The sequence below is a fragment of the Solanum pennellii genome, chromosome 4 (assembly GCF_001406875.1).
Source record: "Solanum pennellii chromosome 4, SPENNV200".
NCBI lineage: Eukaryota > Viridiplantae > Streptophyta > Magnoliopsida > Solanales > Solanaceae > Solanum > Solanum pennellii.
In genome coordinates, this window is record NC_028640.1 from 18673617 (window position 1) to 18685212 (window position 11596).

An 11596-nucleotide genomic window follows, 5' to 3' on the forward strand; every position below is an offset into this window, starting at 1 on the left:
AAACAAGATATATTAACTAGGACAAAAAGATATCTTTGATGTGCTAGATTGTTTATAGGTAGCAGTTTAGACTGACTATTTTATTCTGTAAGTTGTAAAACCTTTGAAGGGGAACTACACTTTTGTTGTAGTATACCTGTGCATATATAGACTAAAGTTACCAGCTTAAAAAAAAATTCATATCATGCAAAATCAGCAATTTCACTCGTTGAAGGTCTTATGTCTCAGATATAGAAACTGGTCTCTGCACAAATAGTAGGCATAGGAGAGGCCTATGTAATGGGAATCTCACCAACCTTTATTGCTTTTAGGTCTTGTGAAAATTGTGGGGATTATTGTCCAATTTATTCTAAAAGATACACATTGGTATCGTTGTTAACAATTTGTTGTGTTTGTTGTTGGATTTGTGATCTTTATATATCTGGAGAATAATCAGCGTGTTGCATTCTTAATGTTTCACATTTTGTAGGAGTCCTGGCAGCAACCCTGAGTGGCTGGGCAATGTAATAGTTGCAATGTTTATTGCTGCCATAGCATGTTTGACTCTGGTGTATCTTTTGTCATATATTCATATTTCAGGTATGTTTGCAAAGTTGCTTTTCTATATTGTTTGTATGCTAACGCAAATTTGCTAATATTACTATCAATCTGTAATAAGTACTTCTTAAAGATATTTCTGCACCAACCTGGGAGGGGTGGGGGTGCGGACACTTTCAGAAACATGACTTTAGTCATACAGAGTTTCCCAAACTCCTTACCTTACATAATTTTAGGGTTTTTCTTTGTGTAGTTTTTTTTGAGAAAAGATAACGTATACTACATTAAAGTAGCCCCCTCCAAAAGTATTACAAATTAGACTGACTCCACCTGTGCTTTTTGTCACAAATAGTCTATAACATCAAAAAGTTCTTCTGCCTGTACTAAAATTTTCTGTTTACACCAAAAATAATAAAGAGCTATACAATTCATTTTGAAATTCTGCAAATTGTTCTTCTTGCCCTCAAAACATCTTTGATTCCTTTTTTTCTACACTGTCCACCATATACAAGCTGGGACAATCCTCCATCTCTCCTCCTTAATTGTAGTATTGCCTATATTGATCCAACAATTTAGGAGTTATGCTATGTTTCTTGGTTTCACCCAAATGATCTTCCTAAGGCTGCTGAATATCATCCATAATTGATCTGTCCATTTGCAATGCAGGAAGAGATGGTTGACTGTCTCTGCCTGTTCTTCACACAAAAAGCATCTTGAGCATAATTGGAACTTTCTCTTCTTTAAATTTTCTTGTGTTAGCACTGCTTCCTTTGCTAGTAACAGAAACAGTTTACCTTGTATGAGATTTTAGGTTTCCATATCATCTGCCATGGCTAGAACTCCTTCCTGTCATTGAATTTGAATGATTGAGATCTTTGTAAGCTAACTTGACACTGAAAACCCTTTTGCTGCCAATCTTCCACACAACCTTGTCTTCTTCCATAGTCAGATTACTGAATTGTGCCATTGTATCATGGAAGGCCACTATGGTCCCCATCTCCCAATCATTTAGATTCCTCCTAAGATGTAAGTTTCACCCCTGTCCTGTCCACATTCCAGCCACAGTTGCATTTTGTTGCAAGCTCAGTGTATATAAGTCTGAGAATAATTATTTCAGGGTTCTTTAGGCTATCCATCTGTCCTCCCAAAATGACACCTTCATTCCATTACCCACTTGGAATCTGATTCTAGAACGAAACAGAGGCCAAAGATTTCTTACTGATCTCCAGATACCACATCCATATGGTGTAGTCACCATCTTTGTCATCCACCTATTCTCCATTTCATATTTTTCCCTAATCACCTCTCTCCAGAGCATATTCTTTCCTGTCATAAACTTCCAAAGCCATTTCAGCATTAGGCTTTTATTTTTTTCTTCATATTTCTAATCCCCAGTCCCCCCTCTTTCTTGTTTTTTATGACCTCTTCCCACTTGACTAGATGAAACTTCTTTTTGTCTTCATTTCCCTGCCAAATGAAATTTCTTCTCATAGCATCTATCCTCTGTATGACCTTGTCTGGTGCTGGAAACACAGACATCATACAAGTAGGTATTGCATCTAGCACACATTAACCATGGTTAATCTACCTCCCTAGACAGATATTGGCTCTTCCAGTTGGTTAGCTTCTTTTCGCATTTTTCCATCACTCCATTCCATATCCCTATAGATTTGCTCTTTCCCCCCAGTGGCATACCTAGGTATATTGTTGGTAGTTCCCCTACCCTACCACCCAAAACCCCTGCCAGATTTTCCACCTCAGCCACTTCATTTATGAGATAAATGAAACTCTTCCCCCAATTGATATGTAAACCAAAGACTGCTTCAAAGATGATGAATATTACTCTTAGGATCAACATTTGCCCCGTCGTTGCTTCACAAAAAATGAGAGTATCATCTGCATATTGTAGATGGGTTATATGAAAGCCATTTTGGGCACCGGTGTCCACCCTAACGCCCCTTATCCAACACTTCATCTTTGCTGAGATGAATAAAAAGGGTGACAGGGGGTCACCTTGTCTTTGACCCCCTTTGGGATGGAAAGAAACCAGTAGGAGTTCTATTAACTAAAATAGAAAACTTAACTGTGCTTATGCAGAATTTCACCCATCTAATTCATTTGGCTCCAAAACCCATCCTTTGCATCATAAGTAGTAAGAAATTCAATTTAAATGATCATAGGCCTTTTGTATATCAAGCTTGCATAGAATTCCAGGGCACTTGCTTCTCTGTCTAGACTCAACACATTCATTTGCTATCAACACTGCATCCAGTATTTGTCTACCTTTTATGAATGTCATTTGTTGGTTGTCTACAAGCCTGTGTAGCACCTTCTTTAACCTTTCTTCCAGCAGTTTGGCAACGATCTTGTAAACTCCCTCAGCTCCCACTTCCTTAGAAATCAAAGCCACAAAGGTGGCATTAATAATCTTCTCAAACCTTTCTGCCTTATGGAACTGCTGCACTGTAACCACCAGATCAGGTTTAATGATGTCCCAGCATTGGTTGAAGAAAGCCATGGAATAACCATCTGGCCCTGGTGCTTTGTCCCCTGCACATGCTTTTATGCTCTCTAGAATTTCCTGCTCCTCAAAAGGTGCCAAGAGTAATTTGTTTTCTTCTTCATGAATCATAGGACAATTTCTCATCTCCAGGTATGGTCTCCATTCTTCTGGCTTAGAGTATAGTTCCTCATAATAAGTTACTATCTCCTTCTGTATCTCCTCTGGGTCAATCAAATTTTCTCGTCACTTTCAGCTTTGAGATTGTATTCATTCTCCTGTGTGCATTTGCTGTTCTGTGGAAGAAATTAGTGTTTCTATCCCCCTGCTCTAGCCACACTGCCCTAGATCTTTGCCTCCATGCTATTTCCTCCCTTTTAGCTATGTCTTCAAACTCACTGATTAATGTTGTTCTAGAGATTATCTCTTCTGGCCTCATGGATCTGTTCTCCTGTATCTTCTCTAACTCAGCTAGCTGTTTCAAGACATTTTGTTTTCGTATTCCCAAGTTTCCTTTTTCAGTTTTGCTCCATTCTTTCAGCTTATCTTTAAGTGCTTTGAGCTTTGCAACCAAAACATAGTCAGATTTCCGAATGAAACTGAAAGAGTTCCACCATCCTTTGATTCTGTCATTGAAACCCTCTATGTCCAACCACTAGTTCTCAAATGTGAAGTATGACTTTGTGTTTTCCCACGCTCCGCATTGTAACATTATGGAAGAGTGATCTGATGTCACTCTGTGAAGTATGTGCTGCCTTATATTTCTAAATTTTGCTTCCCACTCTTCTGAGAACAAAATTCTGTCAAGTCTGGCTGCTGTTGAAGGCCTGTCTCCTTTCTTCCAGGTGTATTTTCCCCCAGATAATTCAGGATCAACTAACTCCATGTCTTCTATGAAATGTGAGAAATCTGTCATTCCTTTGTTGATTTTGTTGCAATTTTTCTTCTCCGATGGGTACCTCACAGTGTTGAAATCCCCACATAGGACCCAAGGTCCTTCAATCAACCCCCTGGCAGCACCAATTTCCCACCAAGTCTCTTCCCTTTCTACTAATCATTTGGAGCATAGACACCTGTGAGTTGCCAGCTGAAATCTTGACATATCCCTGTGAAGCTGCAGGTGACAGAATGCATCCCTACACTGCTAATTTCTCCTTCCCACTCCCTTTTGTCCCACATAATAACGATGCCTCCCCTGGTTCCACTGGCTTCTACCTGTGCATAATTCACCCATTTATTCCCCCATACTTCCTTCACAATATTTTCAATTTCCCCTTCCACCTTGGTTTCTTGGAAACAGACTACATCTGCCCAGTTCTTCATAATATTTTTTTTATCACTTCCCTCTTTCTAGCACAGTTCACCCCCCTTATATTCTATGACACTATGTTTAGCTTCATTATTGTTCTATTGCCAGGTATCCCCCTCTACTTCTAGTGCCAAAGCTCATAAAATTTGTATCCAGTTCCAGGCTTTTCAATTCGTTTGCTCCTTTTTTTTTGTTTGTTGTGACTTCTCTCTTGCCCCCCTTGTTCCCTTGCTTATTATTGTCAATTTTCATAAAGAGCTCCTCTACTTTCTCCTCACATCCTCTAAAATCTACCCCAAATTCAGTGCTCAATTTGAGTATGTTGTTGTTTAATCCAGAGTGGAGGATTTTTTTCTTTAAAATTGTCTCCTAAAGGCAGTTGAATCATTACATGTTTCGTTGAGATGAATAATTAATAAAAGAGGCCCTAGTTTTCATCCACAATATTTTGAAGTTGCTGGGATATTGTGACCTTCTATGTTCTCTCAAAGCTTTTGAATGGAATCTGGAATGAAGGATAAGGCCTTAACCGTCTGGGTTTTCTAGAATCTAGACAACAAACAAAGATAGTTCCTATTCTAACTCTGGTTACATTGTGTGCAGTAACAGATGGATAATCTTAACTAATAACCTTATATACATGACTGAACAGGGAAGGGCTTACAAGTGACTAAGACCTTAATACGTTTAAATCTGAATTCATATTTGAATATTAAGATGTGCATTAAGTTTAGATGTTTGAATCTTAATACAAATATGACTATTTACGACATTGTATTAGGATCTGATTACTAAATAATTAAGACGGTCTGTTTTCAACATCTAAATGTATCATTCTTGTATTTGCTTAAAAGTAGTAAATATAGAATTCAAACAAACTACTAAATTAATGTAGTACTACATCAGTAAAGCATCTCTTAAATATTATGAGGTGTTTAGTGGTGGTGGCGGCTAGCGGTGGTGGTTGTTGGTGCCAATTGAGGATGATGTTTAATGACTGTTGTTGTGGATGGCGATGGTGGCATCTGATAGTTGTGGTGAATGATAGTGATAGTTAATGATGGTGGTGAATAATGATAGTGGTTGACGATATATAGTGGTGATCGTTGGATTGGTGGTAATGGTGATTAAATAGTGGCTAGTGGTGGTGATAGCTGATTGTAGTGATTGCCACTGGTGGTGATTTTGATTGAGGATGGTGATTGCTGATAGTTGATAATGATGGTTGTGTGTGGCGGTTGCGGGTAATTAATGATGGTGGTGGCGGACAGTGATGAACGGATGGAGTATTAATGAATTGTTATTTTAATTTCTCAGATCTTTTCAGACCCATGAGATGATTGTAAAATAAAAAAACACAAACTCACTTAATGATTAGAATATGTAATTCAATGGTGGAAGTCGATACACTTTATTCATGAATATGTAATGAGTTTATACTTATACAATGATTCTATCCAAGGAAAGACATTAAAACCAATAAATACTAATAATATAGTATTTTATATATATGCCTATTATATATATACTACTCATATTCTTTAACATGACTTATTACGATTCAGACGTAAAAGAAAAAGAGATTTAGTGTGTGTTTGGAAGAAATTAGGAAGTAACCTTGTAACTACACCGTATAATTACTCCCTCCCAATTACACTCAATTCCCTGCTAACCAAGTAATTACTTGGCCAAACATTCATGCCAGACTGTGTAATTACACTCAATTCCAATTATTGGTGACTTTCCAAATAGGCCCTTAAATGATTAAGATTAAGACCCTTCTTATAGTGCAAACAAATGAGACCTAAATAACTAAACACTCAATGGTTGTGGTATTTTTCGTGAGGCACTCTGTTAATTATATTCCTTGAATGTTGGTTCAAGTAAAAAGCTGAATGGATAATCATGTTTCTAAGTTAAAAATAATCTCAGATTTCTTTTGGTTCTGTGGGTGATTTAATTGTATTGAAGTGATACACAGGACTTGAAATGCTTTAGAGTGGTTAAGTGTGCAGCACATCTTGGATAAAGTTTGGTTCCAAATAACAACTCAGTCTGGTGTAAAATTAGTTGCTTTTTCGTATATTTGATAGCTTCTGTTTATATCCCAGTCTATGTTTAAAATGCACTTTATTTTCTCTACCAAGATTTAGCATATTGTTTTGCTTTCTATTGGAATCAGAATTTCATTAGGATCTTGACTGCTGTCTATGTGTCATTTCACTCTTGATCCTCATACTCTTATAGGTCTTGCCTGTATTGGTGTTTCATCAAGCAAGGGTTTAGAACCTAAGGCACATGTTTATTTGATTCAATACCAAGAAGAAACTTAACCTCATATTTAGAATTGAACAGTGGCATGTTATAGCCTTTAAATTAGCAGTATCCAAAAACAAATTACTATCATAATCCAACAAATAATCACCAGGATTTTGTTACAAGATCCAGCTAGTTATCCCCCTTCCTCCATTGAAACAGTTGCAAGAAGACCACACGACTGACAAGAATCTCATCTAAAGTTAATTACTTAATTTTCAGCAAGTGCAACTAAAATCACATAGAAATACCTAGGTGTGGCTATTATTTGGTATGTGATGCATAACTTTAAATCAAAATCTCATTTTGAGTTTCAGGTGCAAAGGTGCCACTTATCATAACGACCTGTCTTCTGTTTGGCATCTCGCTCACCGTGATTCAACTAGGTGTTGTTCCACCATTTACTGAAGATACTGCCCGAGCTGTAAACGTAAGTTGATGAAATATCAATCTTCCATGCAAAATGCAACATAACAAATCCTGATTTTGAATGACAACTCAGCTTAGCCTTATCCATCAGTTTTAATTGAATGAGTAGGAGTAATATATTGAACACATTTAAGGTGCCAATTTTTTACCTTGGTTTATCCACAAGTTTGAAGAATCATGATATCCAGTCAGTGCTGATGATTGGAAGCATCGTGTATAAAGAGTCAACTTTATGTAGGATTCTCTACTTGTATACACTATAGATCAGGGGTTGTTCCCGTCATATCAAAAAATAATTATCTTCATCAAAAAGAAGTTGGAAGAACAGTGAGATGCTCCAATTTGTTTTTTGTGCTTTCATTAATGAAATAATCAATGTCCACTGATTATTAATTATATTGTTTGATTGTTTCATATCTTCCTTATCACACTAACTTCCCTATTGTTTTAATATTCTAAGCTGAGATACAAGAAAAACACTCGCTGCTACCATTTTAGCACCATGTATAAGAGCTAAAATAGGACGAGGCCCCTCCACGGCATTAGGTTATCATAAATGAAGGGGAATTAAATGGATTTAGTCTATATTTTTCATTTTTTAGTTTTACCTCATCACAACAGAATTAGAGAGATTTGGCAACTGTACTGGAAAAGGAGAGAGCAACACGACCGTACGTTTGCTGGACTCTCTAGACTTCACTCTTTCAGCAGTTGAATACTAACAAAAGGGTCAGGCGTGCCCCTCTTCCTGTCTTTCAAGTGTATGATCCACCTATTCACTGAGTGACTTTTTCTACTGCTGCGCCTGGAGTCCCTATCTCCTTACGGTTACGATATAATACACAAAATCATTTTAAATTGGATAAACTCTTTGTGCATAGTCATACTCCACCATGTGAATATGTGAGGAGTATATTACTTCAAAAGTTCTGCACGGGACATACTTATAACCTTAGCAAAAGTAGCTTGCAAAACATTAAATATTTCTCTAGTTTGTTGTCCAACTCTCCTTAAAATAAAAATGATATTGAATTTTGAATAGATACCATGTGAAAATCTGATGACTATTTGAACTATTGTTTTCAGGTTGTGCATGTTGTAGATATGGCAGGAGCCAATGGCAAAAAGCAAGAGCCAGCCTCTTACATTTCTTTATTTTCAACTACTCCAGGAAATCTAGTTAAGGAAGTTGAACAGATTGGAGAAGGATTTACTTGCGGCACTGTTAAGCCTCTTGATTTTGTAACATTTTCGGTCAAGTATGGTTGTTGGAGTGACAAAAATGCTAATATTGGCTGGCATGAGACAGATATTCCTCTGATTCATGTTGAGAATGATATCAAGGGTGACAATAGAGTAACTCATGTATCCATTGACACTAAACTTTCCACACGCTGGACTCTGGGTATCAACACTGATGAAGTCGAGGATTTCCAGTTGAAAGGTACTTACAAATACTCGTGAAGGTTGTCATTACATTTTCTTATCTACTTGCTCAGATACATTATTTCAGTTCACTAGCTGTCAAATTTTGGGAGTTTCAGAGGCCTACATTTCTCTCTCCTTGTGAATTGTCTTGAATAGTTCTCCCAAGAACATGGATCGCAAAAAAAGATTCAGTTACATGGTGAAAAATGCTTTTCCATAGAACTATCCTATCAGTCTATCAAAAGCGAGAAGTTCAACAAGGCTCTAAGGTCCGTTGGGTGTTAAGCACAAAAAAAAGTATGGGCTTTAATGAAAAGGCACAAATGGAGAAAAAAATACAAATATATATGTTTAGTCCAAGACTAATAATAATATGCATGAATAACAAATATATGAACAAAGAAATTGTTTTTTTTTGCGGTAGCGTGAAATATTAATTGTTTAGTGCCTCCTCCTAGGAGACGCTTATTGGCATGGAAAAGTATGACTTTTAGCCTTGATGATGACAATGAGCACACATTAAGCGAGGCGAAGCACTCAACATGTTCTACGCTTCGCTTCAGGGCTTAAGCGCGTCTTTGACAACATTGATTCCTATTCAACAAGGCTAATACACACTAGAAACTTCTTTCCTTGACTTCTTTCTGATCATGCTTTTCCCATGTTGTTCCACAGTTCATTGTTTAACACAGTTTTTATAGGTTAGTCTATTTGGAGAGATGATTCACCTTTGACCCACCCTTTTTTTAAAAAGAAATCTTTTTATCTGGACTAAGTAAGTTCTTCATATGCCTGAGATATCATGGACCTTCATCAGGCTTTTGCCCTTCACCTAAAAAGGTCACAAAGATTTTTATCATTGTTCTTCTTTATACTCTTGTAGATAGATGACTAGGTTCTTACAGAGGTTGCATGAAATTAATAAGTTGGTCTGTTTTATTTTCATTTTCCATCTTGACAAGATTAAGATTCTACTTGAGGCCTTGCTAGTATCTTATCATGCTAATCAAAAGTTTTTGGGGATTTGCTTCTGTTAATTCTATAATTCTAGCCTGGTCTGACTTTGTGCTCGTATCAAACTATTTCCACTTTTTGATATCTCCAGTCAGAATTTAAAGGTAGATATTTTACGTAGTCTTCTTGACTTATTAGAAACAATTTAGTGAATTTTGTTGTGCTCAAGTTGTGCATTGTGCCAAGGAAGATTCCATTACTAGTTCTTAGTTTCTCTTGGAGTTAAAATTGCTCATGCTAACTTAAATGCATGGCAGAACAGGTATTAGACTTGGTCCATGTAGCCTGGTTGCTTTACACACTAAAAAACAATGCTCACTAGAAATGGTTCTATTGGGTGGCTGAGGTCGTTAATGCCTCTCATGATGCTCTCTAGACCACATTGTTTTGCAGGACTAGATGAGGCAACAAGTTTGCAAAATAAGTTGAGAAAATTACATTTAGTGGTATACATAGGGGGAGGGGGTGTTTGTGACCTTTGTTTGAATCATGCACATAATTGTTGAGAGAGACAACTACTTTATTGACTTGTATAGATCTAGAAGGGAAGGAAAAAGATATGAGCTAGGACAATTGGTGGAGAGAATTTTGGTTTGTCTATAAAGCTTCTGAGTACTGACTCAGTCGTGAATAATGGATATGTTCTTTCTTTAGTGGATATAGTCGCGCCTAATGACAAATTACGGCTATATTATTAAAAGCTTGTGTAAGAATGGATTTCTTTCCAGTGTTGTTCTGATCTTTTGTTTCCCCTATTTTGTGGGATTGACGTTGGTGCAGACGGTCCTGAGGAGTTGGTTCCAATTGGTGACAAGAGCAATGCAGACTCATGGCACATAATTCAGTTTTCAGGAGGGAACAAGGCACCAAGGAAATTCAGTCTGACTCTTTTCTGGGCCAACAATCAAACTCACAAGAAGGATAGCAACACCAAGCAACCTTTGCTAAAACTACGGACAGATGTTGATAGAATAACTTCCCCAACTGAAACAGTACTTGGGAAGCTTCCTCAGTGGTGTTCTTTGTTCGGGAAGTCCACGTCTCCTCTTACATTAGCTTTCTTGACTAGTTTACCTGTTGATTTTTAGGGTTACTGCAACTTTTACTGGACATAAAGCAGAGTAGCTACAGCCTACAAGACTTCGATATGGTGGCTGTAGTGCTTCACTGGTAACAAATTACAACAGGTGCTCATGGTTATTTTTGTATGCCAGAGTAAATGTTTGAACATATAACAGCCTAAAAATTGCATTCAAAACTTCAATCTATATCAAATCAGCCTAAAAATTGCATTCAAAACTTCAACCTTTATCAAATCCATCTTCTGAATTCAATTTTCTGCTTGCTGCTGAGTGCGAACACTTCCATCTCACCAATTGTCTCGATTATCTATCAATCAGCTAAACCAAATTAGAACTTAAGGTGTGTTTTGTATGGTTGGAAATTTTTTCAACTTTTATATGATTGGTTGGTCAAAATGGAAAATGTTCTCTTGTACCTTAAAAATTGGGAAATAAAATTTCCCTATGGAAGTATGGAAAACAAGTTGCAGAAGTGGCATTCGAGATATATTGTCTCTTCCCCACCCATCCACCCAATTCTCCAAACCCTCACCCCTTGACCACTCCACAACCCCTACTCCTTGTTCCATTCCACCTCAATAGTGTTCTGTTAGATTATATATATAAAATAAAACACAAATTAAAAGAAAAATGTTATGATGATTGTGAAAATAATTCAGCATACAGTAAAATAGGTTGTAATATAGTATCTGAAAATTTATTAGAAATAGAAGAGTTAGAAGATTTAGATGAGTTAGATAAAAATTATGTCTTAATAGAATGGCAACAAAATTATATAATTTTAAAACAGGAATTCAGAAAATAGGACAAATAAAAAACCAACAAGACTTAAATAACATATAAAAATCCTAGATCAAAGTGAAATAATAGGTGAAAAGCCTTTATAACATTGGGAAAATAACAAAATTGTGTGTTGACTATATATATATACATATATATATATATATATATATATATATATATATATATAAAAGTGTCTAA

The 11596-nt window shown here is 36.6% G+C and overlaps 1 protein-coding gene across 1 annotated transcript in view; it reads left to right on the forward strand.

The window, feature by feature from the left end:
- The window catches only part of LOC107018141 (endoplasmic reticulum metallopeptidase 1), a 29678-nt gene extending 18840 nt beyond the window's left edge, over positions 1-10838 (forward strand). The window contains exons 9-12 of the mRNA XM_015218531.2: positions 470-579; positions 6980-7092; positions 8178-8535; positions 10314-10838. Coding sequence (XP_015074017.1) covers positions 470-579; positions 6980-7092; positions 8178-8535; positions 10314-10621 — 889 coding nt within the window. The 3' untranslated portion in view covers positions 10622-10838. The remainder of the gene's footprint in view (positions 1-469; positions 580-6979; positions 7093-8177; positions 8536-10313) is intronic.
- The last annotated feature ends 758 nt before the right edge of the window (positions 10839-11596 follow it).